This window comes from Giraffa tippelskirchi, chromosome 1 (genome assembly GCF_054371585.1).
Source record: "Giraffa tippelskirchi isolate mGirTip1 chromosome 1, T2T-mGirTip1v1.2.pri, whole genome shotgun sequence".
In the NCBI taxonomy this organism is placed as follows: Eukaryota; Metazoa; Chordata; class Mammalia; order Artiodactyla; family Giraffidae; genus Giraffa; species Giraffa tippelskirchi.
Genome location: NC_137275.1, coordinates 14,376,959 through 14,394,344, shown reverse-complemented (window position 1 = coordinate 14,394,344; position 17,386 = coordinate 14,376,959). Strand labels below are relative to the sequence as shown.

Genomic DNA, 17,386 nt, shown 5'->3' with positions numbered 1-17,386 from the left:
TTTGCTAGTTGGGTTGATCTAGTATTAGTTCATTAGGTTGTTAAACTTTACCAGTCACATATTGCTGTGACTTGATTTTGACCCACAGTTTCCGTATTTAATCCAAAGATATGTTTGTGATAGTATTTGGGTCATTAATTAATCATGAAGCCAACTTGTGGAGAAATTATTACCTGTAAATGAGTTCCATTTCCCTCATTTTAGAGGATATATTAATATATATTTACATGTACATTATACATACACATGCACAATTAGAATTAGTGATGTTACAAGGGGTGTTATACAGTATAAATAGAGGAAGACTGAATGAGTCTTCCTCTGTTTCATTCAATTTATTTTTTATAAGTTAAATTTGTATCACTGTCTAAATCAAGCGTTACTAATGTTAATGTTTAAATTATAACTAGATTCATGCTCCCCCCCCCGAAAATGGCTCTCTTTATCTAAAATTTTATTCTGAAACATTTCCAACATGTAGGAAATTTGAAAGAACTTTACAGGGGACACTCAAAACTCACCACTTTGATTTTCTTATTACCATTTTATTATATTTATTTCATCACATATATATCCATCTATCCCTCCTCCATCCATCTTGATTTTTGATCTATTGGTACATCTCTGCCTGTATATATCAACAAGTATTTCATTAACTAGCATTCAATATTTATTTAGTTTCTTTTATTTTACAAATTTTTAATGGAGTATTGTTGTTTTACAGTGTTGTGTTAGCTTCAGATGTATGGCAAACTGAATCAGTTATCAGTTCAGTTCAGTTGCTCAGTCGTGTCCAACTCTTTGTGACCCCATGGACTGCAGCACACTAGGCCTCCCTGTCCATCACCAACTCCCAGAGCTTGCTCAAACTCAGGTCCATCGAGTCGGTGATGCCATCCAACTATCTCATCCTCTGTTGTCCCCTTCTCCTCCTGCCCTCAGTCTTTCTCAGCATTAGGATCTTTTCCAATGAGTCAGTTCTCATCAGGTGGCCGAAGTATTGGAGCTGGAGCTTCAGCTTCAGCATCAGTCCTTCCAATGAATATTCAGGACTGATTTCCTTTAGGATTGACTGGTTTGAATCGGTTATATATATACGTATACTCACTCTTTTTTTATATTCTGTTCCCATATAGGTTATTGCAGAGTACTGAATAAAGTTCCCTGTGCTATATTAGTAAATTCTTATTAGTTATCTGTTTTATACATAGTAGTGTGTATATGTCAATCCCAGTCTCCCAGTTTAACCCCCTTCCCCCACCCTGGTAACCATAAGTTTATTTTCTACATCTGTGACTCTATTTCTGTTTTGTAAATAAGTTCATTTGTACCATTTTTTTTTTTTAAGATTCAACATTTAATGGTGAATTTCTAGAGTCCCAAAACATTGTAACTCTGGTTTTGTAATTTCATGATTTTTACCATTTAATTTTATAGGTATGCTAGAAGTCTTGGGAAGATGCCTGGATCATTCAAGTTAGAAACTATTTCCAAAACAGAGCACAAATATTTCTATGCTCTTGCTTACTGGAATTAAAGCAAGAAAGAAAGTGAAATTTGCGGCAGAACTACCCATGAACTATCCAGTGCTATATAACTCTTTGTTCACTGTCAGTGCAATTGTGTCAGCAGTTTCATAATGGTGAAGAAAGTAGTTTATTTATAGCTTTTAAAAAATATTTTTATTGAGTCTGACAAATGCAATAAGCTATACATTTCTTACATGTGCAGGTGTAGCTCAGTTAGATTTTATATTTATCTAACTCTAATCCAGATCCGTGTCCAGATCAAGATCTGGAGTAGTTCCAGCTTACATCTGTTTTAATCTACATCACGGTTATTATTTCTAGCTTATTATATCTATTTTAATCTGCATCATGGTTATTATGAAGTTTGTGGGGTGTTTTCATGTTTTGTGGGCTTTACTTTGATACAGATATTGATCAGTGTACATTAGAAGACATTAAAATTACTTTGAGACAGTAGAAACAGCAAAATGTCAGAAGAAATCTTATTTTTAGAAGTATTTATTAATAGGAACCAGTAACTGCCATATTGTGCCCACAGACAAATCCACTTTACTGATAGTAATGTATTCTTTTCTGTAGTATGTAGGAGCAGCTCCAGTTTGTCTGCCATTAGTCCTTCCCACAGGGGTTATAATATACCTTCTTGTCTTATAAGGTCTTTTGATTAAACAAATTTTTTCCAGAAACTGTTTTGAAAGAGTTGGTGAGTTTGTCAGTGAAAACTAAGTTTGTAACTAAAAATTTAGTTTCAAGGATACTGGTTGTTACAATTAACTGGCTGGCATTATTAAGCTGTTGGTAGTATTGGATCTTTATTTCTTATTTTGCATTGGTATTCTCATTACAGTGAAAGCAACTTCTCTCCTAAGTTTAATGAAAAGGATGGGCAGGTTGAGAGAAAGAGCCAGAATGGCCTGTATGAGGTTGAAAATGGAAGACCTAGGTAGGTATTGGGGTGGGGCATCTTACAATAATGGGTCTTTAAAAGGTAGAAAATAATTGTCAATGCAAATTCACTTAACAATCAAGGTAAGAAGAAAAAAGCAAATTTTATTTAAATCAAACTAAGAGTTACTTACAGCCTGGAGGACAAGACTCTCAGGAAGCTCAGAGAAGTGTTCCACCTGTTAGAAGATACTGTTGTTGTTTAGTTGCTAAGTCGTGGTGAACTCTTTTGTGACCCCATAGCCCCCCAGGCTCCTCTGTCCATAGGATTTCCCAGGCAAGAAGGGGGATCCTCCTGACCCAGGGATTGAACCCACATCTCCTGCATTGGCAGGTGGCTTCTTTACCACTGAGCCACCAGGGAAGCCCTGTTAGAAGGTGTAGTCATACACATTTTCTAGACAAAGGATTGTATATCAAAATGGGGTAAAATACTCATATTTTACAATGGCACCCCACTCCAGTACTCTTGCCTGGAAAATCCGTTGGATGGAGGAGCCTCGTAGGCCAGTCCATGGGGTCGCTAAGAGTCGGACACGACTGAGTGACTTCACTTTCACATTTCACTTTCATGCATTGGAGAAGGAAATGGCAACCCACTCCAGTGTTCTTGCCTGGAGAATCCCAGGGACGGCGGAGCCTGGTGGGCTGCCGTCTATGGGGTCACACAGAGTCGGACATGACTGAAGCGACTTAGCAGCATATTGTACATAAGGTTCCCCAAAGATACATAGTCCAGGTAAGCATGTACAAAGCAAGCAGTGAGTCACCATGACCCCCTGCAGAGTTGGGAGAGCATGCTGTTATTTTAAGAAGTTACATGGCTAGTGTCAGAAGAAAGGGAAAATAATAATCTTTATGGTCAAGAAAGCACTCTCATCTTTGAGGAGGTCTGATGAACGTGCAGATACACTGCACATTAGGGATGCTAGGAGAGGCCCAGATGGACACAGAAAATTATATGTCTAAATTTTTTTGTCCTGCCTTAAAATACACATTTTATTTTATCAATGTAATTAACATTTATTGAGGGCTTGTGTATGCCAGACCTTGTATGAAATAATTTATATATGTGATCTAATTAAATCATATTAATAACCCTGTGGGTGTATATTTTTAGTTCCATTTACAGATAAGTAGAGAGAATGCAAGTAGTTTGCATCTGATGAGTAAGTGCTGAAAGGAATTGAATGCATCTTCTTATAGCTTTACCTTGAAATAGAAATAATTACAGTTGACTCTTGAACAAAATGGGACTTAAACTGCACAGGCCCATTTATACATGGATTCTTTTTCAATAGTAAATATTGCAGCCACTACTCCCTCTGAGTTTGGTTGAGTACCTGAATGTGGAACCCCAGATACAGGGGAACTGTGTGTACAGAGGGTGGACTACAAGTTTATATGGAAGCATTGTTCAAGGGTCAACTGTAATGAATAAATTAACAGAAGAAAAGGATTAAGAATTGTATTTCAGTAATTATTTATAAAATGAGATAATACTTTAAGAATTTATCCAAATATGTAAGAGTAAAACTAAAAATAACCCAACAATTTAACATCATTTTTTTTCTTTTGGCCATGTCACATGGCAAGTGGGTGGGATGTGGGAATCTTAGTTCACCAACTAGGAAGTTCCACCAGTGGAAGCAAGGAGTCTTAACCACTGGACCACCAGGAAGTCCCTCTTTTTGTACTTTTAAAAGTGATTTTTCTACACAACTCGAAAATTTTCAGTTTTTCTTAAGTCATCATAAAAGGAAGAAATGTAAAAATTAGCGTGCCTCCGATAAAACAATAGAAAAATCACAGATTTGGTAATCATACTTATCACCTTGTAGAAATGTTGCAAAAGCTAAAAATATTTTTAGTTCTTCTAAAGCAAGGAAATAGTGCTCCTCTCACGCCAACCTGGTCTTTCAGTTTTGCTAAATTCTTTCTTTGTTCATAGCTTACTCAGTTTTCTGTGTTATTGAGTCTTTTCAAGTCAAACTTGCCTTGCATTGACTTACTCCTTAAGTTCTCTTCTGGGCAAAATATATTAGAAGATATGTACACATATAAAAGGACAGAAAAGGCAAAGGAAAGGTAGCCTGTTGTTTTAGTCAAGACTCTGACTAACGGAAACCAACTCTAGCTTGCCTGAGTAAAAAAGTGAACTTTACTCCAGGCCTATAGAATCATCTCAGGAATCCAAAGCAGAAATGCAGCTAACTTTAGGAAGATAGAGTTTGGAAATCCATTAAAACTGTCTCTCTGCCTTACGTCTGCTTCACTTTATATGTTGCCTTTGTTTTGCTTTTTCTGCAGATAACTTTGTCTGTTGCTCAGGCAGTAGGGTAATCTATATGCCTTTTCTACAGCTTCTAGTTTATCCGTTACAGGCTTGGTCATCTATAAACACATAACATTCTCTCTCTTAATATTGGCTTTGATCATTTGTATTCAAGGGTGTATGGTTACATGGAATGAAACACAGTTACTGACCACCCTGCCCTTCCTCCTGAATTTGAAAAGTAGAATAATTGCAACCTGGCCAAGTGTCTTGCCTTTCTGTTTTTATTTGCAAGTCTTGCTGAAATATTTCTGAGTCCAGTATAAAACAATATAAAGATTGACTCAATTTTAATAACAATCGCAAGGAAGAGCAAAATAAAAAAGAGTGGCTGGGACTTCCCTGGGGGTGCAGTGGTTGAGAATCCACCTGCCAGTGCTGGGAACATGAGTTTGATCCCTGGTCCAGGAAGATCCCAAATGCTGTGGAGCAACTAAACCTGTGACCCACAACTTCTGAGCCCACATGTTGCAGCCATTGGAGCTCCTGTACCTAGAGCCCATGCTCCGCCACCGGAGAAGCCACTGAAATGAGACGCCTGAGCACTGCAGAGGAGAGTAGCCCCTGCTTGCAGCAACTGGAGAAAGCCCTTGAAGCAACAAAGACCCAGTGCAACCATAAATAAAAAAATAGTTTAAAAACAAAAGCTGAAAGGGAAATATGACAAGTTGTTTATTTACTTTCACATACTAGGAGGACCAAAGATATTAAATAGATAAGATTGCAGATTAGGGCATTTCACTTTACATAATGAAAATTAAACATTTAAGGAATATTGACTGAAAGAAAATTACTCAAGTGTGACTGTGCCCTGTTTATCTGATAGACTTTTAAACATTGGGTTGTGGCATTAGGTTAAATAGTTGTTGGCATTTTTATAAAATTGTTTTTAAAATTTGAATTTGGTATACTTGAAATCTTGAAATATTAAGCATTTCTACTTCATTATATGCTGTGTGCTGTGGGCTAAGTCTCTTGAGTCGTGTCCAACTCTGTGCAACCTTTATGGACTCTAGCCCGCCAGGCTCCTCTGTCCATGGGATTCTCCAGGCAAGTATACTAGAGTTGGGTTGCCATACCCTTCTCCAGGGGATCTTCCCAACCCAGGGATGGAACCTGTGTGTCTTATGTCTGCCTTCACTGGCAGGCAGGTTCTCTACCACTAGCACCTCCTGGGAAGCCCTCATTATATGCTACACAATATCTATTACTGATAATACAAATCTAGAACTCAGTATGAAAAAAAATGGACTTTAAAATGTAATCAAAACTATATGAGTGAGACCAATTGTAAGAGAGTGGAGTATCAAAAGAGGATGATAAGAAAGGGAAGAGAAGTGTGGATATACTGGATAAAGCATTGCTGTTGCAGAGTTAGACTGTGATTAGGTGCAGAGCATTTCAGCCTTCCAGACTTAAAACAACTTTGGAAATGAGAGTCTCCTCCTGGATCAAGCCCAGGCCTGAAAGAAAAGTTAAATAACACTAAAGAAATACGTACTTTGAGCGTAAAATAGATAGTAGTGCTGCTGGATTTGTGTGGAGATCTTATTTCCCTCTTAGTACCTTGCTTTGGGCCATAGCAAGTTTGGTTCAAAAAGATGAGTACATTCAGTTGGTTTTATGGTTTTTTGTTTTTCCAGAAATCCTGCAGGACGGACTGGACTGGTTGGCCGGGGGCTTTTGGGGCGATGGGGCCCCAATCATGCTGCAGATCCCATCATAACCAGGTAAGAGCTAAAAACACATTTCAGTAACAAAGAGACAAGTAATTGGAAAAATACAGACACTAACCATGTTTTTACGTGTCCATCATATACATATACATATGCAAATGTATGTATGCATATATATGTGTTTATATATATAGTTGTCCCTTGATATTTTAGGGGATTGGTTCTCGAAGAGGCCCCTGTGCCTCAAGCAGGAGCAGAATCTGTGGATATTCAGGTTGCTTACATAAAATGGAATAGTACGGTTGACCCGTCTTATCCTTGGGTTCTGCGTTTGTGGATGCAGAGAGCCGACTGCATGTGTGTGTGTTTGTGTTGGTTATATACACAGCCATATATATATATATATATTTGTATGTATGCATGCAACCTTGAAATTAAAAGATGCTTGCTTCTTTGAAGAAAAGCTATGACAAACCTGGACAGCATATTAAAAAGCAGAGACATTACTTTGCCGACAAAGGTCCATCTAGTCAAGGCTATGGTTTTTCCAGTAGTCATGTATGGATGTGAGAGTTGGACTATAAAGAAAGCTGAGCGCCGAAGAATTGATGCTTTTGAACTGTGGTGTTGGAGAAGACTCTTGAGAGTCCCTTGGACTGCAAGGAGATCCAACCAGTCCGTCCTAAAGTCATTCCTGGGTGTTCATTGGAAGGACTGATGTCAAAGCTGAAACTCCAATCCTTTGGCCACCTGATGTGAAGAGCTGACTCATTTGAAAAGACCTTGATGCTGGGTAAGATTGAGGGCAGGAGGAGAAGGGGATGACAGAGGATGAGATGGTTGGATGGCATCACTAACTCGATGGGCATGGATTTGGGTGGATTCAGGGAGTTGGTGATGGACAGGGAGGCCTGGTGTGCTGCAGTTCACGGGGGCGCAAAGAGTCAGACACGACTGAGCAACTGAACTGAACTGAACTGAACTGAGCTGGCTTTTCTTGCTTTTGGTCTTGATCACCTCCAAACCAACTTCCAAACTTTTGTCAAAATGAGTGAGTTTTCTAAAATACAAATTGCTAACAGCTTTTAACCTGCTTTAAAATGTTCTCTGGCTTTCTAAACAGATGAATTTGATGAATTCTTTGCCTACTTCTTCAACCTCATCATCCATCTTTCCCTCACTGATGTTCATACTGCCGCTTATACTTTCAGTTTCTTGAATACATTATTTTATTTTTATAACTTTGTTTCCTCCCTCTGCATCCTTAAAATCAGATTATCTTATACTAATTGTTCTTTCATTTCTAGCTAACTGTACTCATCAAGCTGCCAGTCTTACAGTTTATTCACCTACATGTCTAGCTTCACTGCTCGGCTGTGAACTCTTTTAGGGGGAATTACAGGTTAGATGGGGCTTCCCTGATAGCTCCGTTGGTGAAGAATCCACCTGCAATGCAGGATACCCCAGTTCGATTCCTGGGTTGGGAAGATCTGCTGGAGAAGGGATAGGCTACCTACTCCAGTATTCTTGGGCTTCCCTTGTGGCTTAGCTGGTAAAGAATCTGCTTGCAATGAAAGAGACCTGGGTTCGACTCCTGGGTGAGAATCTGCTGGAGAAGGGATACACTACCCACTCCAGTGTTCTGGCCTGGAGAATTCCATGGAGTGTATAGTCCATGGGGCTGCAAAGAGTAGGACATGACTGAGCAACTTTCACTTTCACAGGTTAAATGTAGTGTTCATCCACATTATAAAGAAACTTGGACGCTCATATCTAAGCTGGTGTATTTTAGTCTCATGCAGAGTGAAGATTAGATTGTAGACTTTGTGTTTTGGTTTTGTACTGCAAGTTCAAAATCTTTATCTTTGCCTGAGGGACTATTAGTAACATTGGGCAGGGGGAGGTAGATGTGGTGTAGGGAAGGGGAAAAGGAGATTTATCAACATCTTTGGGAAGGAGGCTCTGATTACAAAAAGCACATTTTGAAATTAACATTGCCTTAATGCTTTCGGTTCAGTTCAGTTCAGTCGCTCAGTCATGTCCGACTCTTTGTGACCCCATGAGTTGCAGCACACCAGGCCTCCCTGTCCAACACCAACTCCCAGAGCCCACCCAAACTCATGTCCATCGAGTCGGTGATGCCATCCAACAATCTCATCCTCTGTTGTCCCCTTCTCCTCCTGCCCTTAATCTTACCCAACATCAGGGTCTTTTCAAATGAGTCAGCTCTTCACATCAGGTGGCCAAAGTATTGGAGTTTCAGCTTCAACGTCAGTCCTTCCAATGAACACCCAGGACTGATCTCCCTTAGGATGAAATGGTTGGATCTCCTTGCAGTCCAAGGGACTCTCAAGAGTCTTCTCCAACACCACAGTTCAAACACGTCAATTCTTTGGCGCTCAGCTTTCTTTATAGTCCAAATCTCATATCCATACATGACCACTGGAAAAACCATAGCCTTGACTAGACAGACCTTTGTCGGCAAAGTAATGTCTCTGCTTTTTAATATGCTGTCTAAGTTGGTCATAACTTTCCTTTTAAGGAGTAAATGTCTTAATCCCTTAGAAGAAATGGAGTAGCTATCATAGTCAACGAAAGAGTCCGAAATGCAGTACTTTGATGCCATCTCAAAAACGACAGAATGATCTCTGTTCCTTTCCAAGGCAAACCATTCAAGGTCAATGTAATCCAAGTCTATGCCCCAATCAGTAACGCTGAAGAACCTGAAGTTGAGCGGTTCTGTGAAGACCTACGAGACCTTTTAGAACTAACACCCAAAAAAAAAGTCCTTTTCATTATAAGACACTGGAATGCAAAAGTAGGAAGTTGGGAAACACCTGGAGTAACAGGCAAATTCAGCCTTGGAGTACAGAATGAAGCAGGGCAAGGATAGTAGAGTTTTGCCAAGAGAACACACTGGTCGTAGCAAACACCCTCTTCCAACAACACAAGAGAAGACTCTATACATGGACATCACCAGATGGCCAACACTGAAATCAGATTGATTAGATTCTTTGCAGCCAAAGATGGAGAAGCTCTATATAGTCAGCAAAAAGCAAAAGCCAGGAGCTCAGCAATCAGTGCAAAGAAATAGAGGAAAACAACAGAATGGAAAAGACTAGAGATCTCTTCAAGAAAATTAGAGATACCAAGGGAATATTTCATGCAAAGATGGGCACAATAAAGGACAGAAATGGTATGGACCTAACAGAAGCAGAAGATATTAAGAAGAGGTGGCAAGAATACATAGAAGAACTGTACAAAAAAGATCTTCACGACACAGATAATCACGATGGTGTGATCACTCACCTAGAGTCAAACATCCTGGAATGTGAAGTCAGGTGGCCTTAGGAAGCATCACTGCAAACAAAGCTAGTGGAGGTGATGGAATTCCAGTTGAGCTCTTTCAAATCCTAAAAGGTGATGCTATGAAGTGCTGCACTCAGTATGCCAGCAAATTTGGAAAACTCAGCAGTGGCCACAGGACTGGAAAAGGTCAGTTTTCATTCCAATCCCAAAGAAAGGCAATGCCAAAGAATGCTCAGACTACTGCACAATTGCACTCATCTCACACGCTAGTAAAGTAATGCTCAAAATTCTCCAAGCCAGGCTTCAGCAACATGTGAGCCATGAACTTCCAGATGTTCAAGTTGGTTTTAGAAAAGGCAGAGGAACCAGAGATCAAATTGCCAACATCCGCTGGATCATCGAAAAAGCAAGAGAGTTCCAGAAAAACATCTATTTCTGCTTTATTGACTATGCCAAAGCCTTTGACTGTGTGGATCACAATAAACTGGAAAATTCTGAAAGAGATGGGCATACCAGACCACCTGACCTGCCTCATGAGAAACCTGTGTGCAGGTCAGGAAGTAACAGTTAGAACTGGACATGGATCAACAGACTGGTTCCAAATAGGAAAAGGAGTACGTCAAGGCTGTATGTTGTCACCCTGCTTATTTAACTTATATGCAGAGTATATCATGAGAAATGCTGGGCTGGAGGAAGCACAAGCTGGAATCAAGATTGCCAGGAGAAATATCAATAACCTCAGATATGCAGATGACACGACCCTTATGGCAGAAAGTGAAGAGGAACTAAAGAGCCTTGATGCTTTAAAAACATGCAATTAAATTTGAAATATAAAATTAAAGGATAGAGTGCGATTTGTTTTATCAAAACGGGATAAAGATTGAGAAGCATTTTTTTTTTTGAGACCAACTGAACATGTATCACATAATCTTTTCTGAAAACTGGGTGAACTGTTAAAAGCAATTGTTGCAGATCTTTTTCACTACTTATATTAATAATTCTTAAAAAGGTTCCTTGGATAAAAGAAAAAAGAAACTCTTAATGACTGTTCCTTTAAATTCTGTTCTGCTTTAAAATCTTTTTGATAAATTTTACTTTAGTAAAAAGTATATCTCAAATTTTTATTATGGAAACTATAATATCCTTTATGGAAAGTAAACATTTGTCTTGGTTTGTAACAGTGCTAGAGAGTATTTTTTAAAGCAAAATAATATTTCTTTATAAAACTAGGTGATTTGAGGTAAATTTATATATACTCTATTATAAAGAAAAATACATCTTTATATTTTTGTGTTAAGCTTGATTTAGGACCTTGATCTTTGTTCTGAATCACTTATGATCTTACATTACTGTTTATAGGTGGAAAAGGGATAGAAGTGGAAATAAAATCAGCCATCCCATTTCTGGGAGAAACATCTTGCAGTTTGTTGGAATAAAAAGGAAAGATTGTGGAGAATGGGCAATCCCAGGGGTAAGCATTAAAATAAAGTCAAATCAATGTTTTAAGTTCTTTTTGGTTGTTTTACTTATATAGTGCAAGGCTATTGCATATGGATCCTTTCTGCTCCCTTTCGTTTCTTTCCTCCCTACTTCAGTTAGTAATTCCTTTGCAGTGAGGTATCATTGTTAATGACAAATGGAGAATAATACAACAGAGCAGTCAGAATCTGAGTCTTAATTCTAAAACCCTTGAGAAAGACCATGGACTTGGATGTTAGACCTGGGCTTGTGTTTTAGCCTTTCCACTTGGAGCTGAGTGCTGTGGAGTTCAGATCTTTGTTCTAAAAATAATCATATCTATTTCATAGGATTATTAAAGAGCGCATTTAAGGAACCTGGTATTGTAGATACTCACTAATGCTGAGTCTTGTTTTAGAACCCATCCCCTACTCTAAGACCAAAGTAACATTTTCAGTATTTTATAGAAAGGTAATACATTACTTACTGTTCCTTACAGTTTTTTAAGTTTCTGTAATATCATCAGAAAGAGTATACTTTTATTGAGTTCACGTCAGTAGTATTTCAAGTGGCTTTAAAAAAATGTGTATGTGTTGAAGAGCGGGTTTTATATTTTATGCTGTATTGTGAAATGGAGATAGTTTGGTAAGAGGATGACTCGTCATATACACATTCTGCTATCTGCAAGAATGGTTTCTTTCTTTGTAGGGTAAAATGAAATGAAAATGAAGATTGTAGCTGACTGTACAAGCCAAATAAACTTCACACATGCTGAATGCAAAATACAATGACATCATCATCATAGGATCTTCTGTTTTTATTGTCATTTGAAATTCTGATCAGTCAGGAACTGTTGTCATTAAATATAATTCTGAGAGTCGTTCATCTCAGTGTATTTTGAGCATCCGAGGATACGGCAGAGCTACATGAACAAGCATCCCTGTCTTGTTGGTGCTCACACTCCAATGAGGGAGACCATACAAGATAAATAAGTTATTATGTTAGAAGGTGATAAGTATTAAGAACACTGGAGCAAGGAAGGGGACTAGGAAGTGTTGGGAGAGCTTGCAATTTTAGATAGAGGGTGGTTACAGAAGGTCTCCTGAGAGAAGGTGACATCTAAGTGAAGATGTGGAGGAGGTGAACAGGTGACCCATGTGGATATCTGGGGAAAGCGTCTTTAGGTAGAAGTAATAGCAGTTGCAAAGGCCTTAAGGTTGGGATATGTCTGGCACATCCTAGGAACATTGAGGCGGTCTCTGTGACTGGAATGGAATGACCCGTGGGGAAAGTATCAGTTTGTTGTATTCTTTCTTGTCTCCAGCTGTTCCTTCTGTAGCTTGACTTTGGAAAATACCAGGAAAGAAGTCTGACAGGCTCAGTTATCATAGGCTAACCTTGGACCATTTACTGTGGTTGAGTATATATATGGTTGATACCCTGCTAAGCTGCTTCTACTAGAAACAAATGATTTAGAGAAGAACATATTACGGAAGATTATGGGCAGATAGAGCAACATATCCCTGGAGGAGAAAATGGCAACCCACTCCGGTATTCTTGCCTGGAGAATCCCATGGACACAGGAGCCTGGCAGGGCTACAAAACATGGGGTTGCAAGAGTCAGGCACGACTGAGCACCAAAACCAGCATCACCACAGAGTGATATATGTCCACTGTATCAGTCAGTAAATACTTATTGATTGAATTAAAGCTTTTTCCTTTTTTTTTAAACAAAAATGTGACTCTCAGGGGATGGTGGATCCAGGAGAGAAGATTAGTGCCACACTGAAAAGAGAATTTGGTGAGGAAGCTCTCAACTCCTTACAGAAATCCAGTGCTGAAAAGCGAGAGTTACAGGATAAGTTACACAAGCTCTTCAGCCAGGAACATCTAGTGGTAAGAAATGATTTCTAAGAAGGATTTAGTCCTGGGGATTAGTGAAAATTACTTAAAATTCACCTGAAAATCTGGTAGATTATTCTCTGAATAAAGTGAAATACTTGTATATTTGAAACACATGTTCATAAAACAAATTAAATTGTAGCTCTTCTCTGTGAATAGATTCCTACTTAAATTTTTATAGCCCAACTTTACATCATTTATTGTAATACATTTTTTCCTCATAGGTTTTCTTTAGACTCAGTGTGAGCTAATGTGATGCTGAGTTTACCCATCTAACAGTGAATCTCTTCTGTTTTTAAAAAATTTGCAAGAATTCAGCTTTTTTGAAAGGACATTTACGTTTTAACTTACGTTATTCAGAGCTTTTCTCATTCATAACAGTTTAAATCTCATGTCTGTTTGCTTACGTATCCTTTGTGATTTAAAAAAATCACTGTAAGGTATATGTGTAGTAGTAATAAGGAGAAGAATGGATTTTCCTTTTTGTTGCTGTTGGCTTTTGTTTGACGTGCTTTGTTTTCTTCCAAGAATTAGGATTTCTTAATTGTTTATATTGTCTGGGTTTTGGGTCATGTTTGTGTTAGATGGCTAGATCCAAGTCTTTTCATGTATTAAGAGCTTAAATATTAGTCTTTACTAACCTTGTTTATAGATCTTTGTTTAACTAGAAGACTCTATCTTTGTATGTCAAAAACTGTAATCATGAGAATTATTTATTTTTAAATCTGGCGTATAGTTGCTTTACAGTGTTGTGTTAGTTTCTGCATGAATCAGCTATATGTATACATATATCCCCTCCTTGAGTCTCCCTTTCACACCCCCCATAGAAATTATTAAAACAGAACAATATGTACACGAAGAGTCTTAGTTAATGTTAGTTAAATGTGCATTGTTTTGCAATGGATATTTCTGATTCTGAAGAAGGCAGCATGCTCTGCTCTACCCATTCCTTTTCACCCTATACTTTTTTTTCGTCTGTCTCCTTTTAAAAAATAGATATATAAAGGTTATGTTGATGATCCTCGAAACACTGATAATGCATGGATAGAGACAGAAGCTGTGAATTACCATGATGAAACAGGTAATTTTACTAATGTTTATTAAACTAACTGAATTAGTGGATCAATTTGAGTCAAGCAGCCTACTAGAACACAATTAAATCTGGACTGTTTCAGCATTTTAAGTCAATCATCTAGTGATTATAGAAGTATATTTGTATGAAATCAGATTGTTGATATTAAAATAATATGTTAAAAAAAATGAAAGAATATATAGAAGAAAGTTTAAAAGTGTTACCAGTAACGAATCTCCTTTAATCCATTGGTAGCATATAAAATTAATGTTAAAATTATAAACTAATTATGTGCCTTAAAGTTGTCAAATTGTTTGAGTCCATTTGTATAAAACAAAAGCAAAAACAACTGGAGATTTGGGTAGGAAGTATGGGTATAATAAAGGAAATGGGATTTATGTCTGTCTTAATGTTTGAGATAATTTTATAATAAGCATGTATTCTTAAAATGCAAAATAATATCAAAAAAATTCCAGCTATTGAACAAACTTCAAATGGATGGTTTTTTTCTGATCAATGGATTTAAAAAATTTAGCAGGTGGGTGGAAATCTGTTACTATAAAAAGAAAGGGGGAATCTGCTATTTAGAAAATTAATTACCATTTTAATATATGTTTAGTGGCTTCTCTTGAAACATTTTATTGCTAAATTGGATGACCTTTTAGATACTTTGTTTTCATCTGTAGCATAATGAAGTGGTACCATATCAAAGAACTAATTGTTCCATTCATGGTTCCTTTCTGAGCTGTACTGTTGCTGGAAAAATGGGAGGAGAGAGACTGGTCATGTCTGAGGTCTCAGGCGAGTCCCTGGGATGGACTGCCAAGTGAGAGTCCTTGGCTTCGTGCAGGAAGGGATTCAAGAACGAGCTGAAGGAGAGTGAACACAGATTTATTCAGAGAGGTACACACTCCATAGACAGAGTGGGGGCTGTCTCAGAAAGCAAGAGACTCTGAAATATGGAGTGTGTGGTTTTTATGGGCTGGGTAATTTCATAGGCTAATGAGTGGGAGAATTATTCCAACTATGTTGGGAAAGGGGGGGGGACGATTTCCAGAGATTGGATCACACTCACTTTTTGACCTTTTATGGTTAGCCTCAGAACTGTCCTGACTCCTGTGGGTGTGTCATTTAGCATATGCTGATGTATCATAATGAACATATAATGAGGCTCAAGATCTAGTCTGCCGTCTTGGACCTCGTTGGGTCTAACCAGTTTATATTGTGTCCTCAATGGCTGTATCATTCTTTTAAAGGTTGTGCCTTGTCCCTTTCCTGTCTCAGTATGCTGCTGCTGCTGCTAAGTCGCTTCAGTCGTGTCCGACTCTGTGCGACCCCATAGGTGGCAGCCCACCGGGCTCCGCCATCCCGGGATTCCCCAGGCAAGAATACTGGAGTGGGTTGCCATTGCCTTCTCCAGTGCATGAAAGGGAAAAGTGAAAGTGAAGTCGCTCAGTCGTGTCCGACTCTTAGCGACCCCATGGACTGCAGCCTACCAGGCTCCTCCGTCCATGGGATTTTCCAGGCAAGAGTACTGGAGTGGGGTGCCATTGCCTTCTCTGCCTGTCTCAGTATAACCTTGTGCAAATCACATGTTCTCTTGGACTCAGTTTTTTCCTTATAAAATGGGCTGCAACTAGAAGATTTGTCACTTATACATTCTTGCTGAACTTAGGGAAACTCCCAGCACAAATTTCATTACTTCTATACAACAACTCTAACCAGAGTATTAGAAGAATTCATTTTGGTATTAAGAACTTAAAGAAATATTTCAGAAGGAAAAATAATGCATATGTAATTTAGAAGCAGGTCTCTGCAACTTAAGTACTGATACATTTGTTAGCTATTTATTTGTGGAGTTAAAAAACAATGACTGATCCTCTTGTGGTTGATTATATAGTGTCTGAGTTGTTCAAATCATTCACTGTTTTCATTGTTTCATTCTTTCTCTAAACTTAAAAAAATTTTTGCAGTCTGATAATTTCAAATCTCTGCCATATCTGAGTCTGATTCTGATCCTTTGTCTCCTTAGACTGTGGTCTTTGCCTTTTAGCATGCCTTCTAGTTTTTTTGGAAGGTGAACATGATGTATCTAGTAAAAGGAACTGAGGCAAGTAGACCTCTAGTGTGAGGTTTTATGTTTGTCTAAACACAGCTAGGAGTTAGGCTATACTTATTATTTGCTATAATTGTAGGTGTCAGAGACCAAAATTTCCTCCCAGTGTTTTTGTTTTAGCCTCCTTTCCTCTTTTGATTTCCCTAGAGACTACTTAAATAAGGTCTGAGCCATGCACTTCTTTCAGTTAATGCTCCCTTGTTATTTTATGGAATCTCTATTGCTGTGGTGGTAAGTTGGGAGCAATGCTAAAAGTTCAGCTTCTCTGAGCTGGTGCCAGATCGAATCTCAGAGACAAGAGTTTTGGGTGAAGTAGAAAAGTATAGCTTTATTGCTTTGCCAGGCAAAGGGGGACATAGCAGGCTCCTGTGCATATCCAAGAAGGGTTGTTGATTTTCAGTTTGTTTGAATTTTTTTGGTGTGAAGATAGGAGTGATGACTTGCAAGCTCTTTAAATGTCAGACATATAAACTAACTTTTTAAAATTTCGCTTTGTGTAGTTTATTAGTTGACCAAAGGGCAGGATGCTGTTCCGACATTATTGGATCTGATAAAGAGCGTGTTGGAGAATGTTGTTATTTAGATAATCATATTTTAATTTAACTTTTAGACTCTGATTTACTTCTTAATTCTGGTTCTCCATTGGTTATCGTTTATTGTATTTGCCGTTAAGGTACACAAAGAGCTGTCATTTTGGCACTGGGATTTAGAAACCTTTGTGCTGAAACGGGCTTCCCTGGTGGCTCAGACGGTAAAGAATTCGCCTGCAACGCAGGAAACCTGGGTTTGATCCCTGGGTCGGGAAGATCCCCTGGAGAAGGGAATGGCAATCCACTCCAGTATTCTTGCCTGGGAAATCCCATGGACAGAGAAGCCTGGTGGGCTACAGTCCATGGGGTCACAAAGAGTCAGACACAACTGAGTGACTAACACTTTCTCTTTCATGTGCTAAACTATTCGACTGATTCTTTTAAGAAGCAGTGTTATTATTTTATTATTACAAATGTAATCGTTATAAAGAATATGTGTGTTTATAATGAGTTA

The 17,386-nt window shown here is 38.4% G+C and overlaps 1 protein-coding gene across 7 annotated transcripts in view; it reads left to right on the top strand.

Annotated features, from left to right (window-relative positions):
• Nucleotides 1-17,386, top strand: part of NUDT9 (nudix hydrolase 9) — a 38,146-nt gene that overhangs the window by 15,919 nt on the left and 4,841 nt on the right. For 6 of the 7 annotated variants that reach the window (XM_081580745.1, XM_081580763.1, XM_081580727.1 and 3 more), the window contains 5 exons: nt 2,377-2,472; nt 6,453-6,539; nt 11,154-11,265; nt 13,002-13,148; nt 14,151-14,235. In XM_081580745.1, coding sequence (XP_081436871.1) covers nt 2,377-2,472; nt 6,453-6,539; nt 11,154-11,265; nt 13,002-13,148; nt 14,151-14,235 — 527 coding nt within the window. The remainder of the gene's footprint in view (nt 1-2,376; nt 2,473-6,452; nt 6,540-11,153; nt 11,266-13,001; nt 13,149-14,150; nt 14,236-17,386) is intronic. The other variant, XM_081580734.1, reaches the window with a different exon arrangement.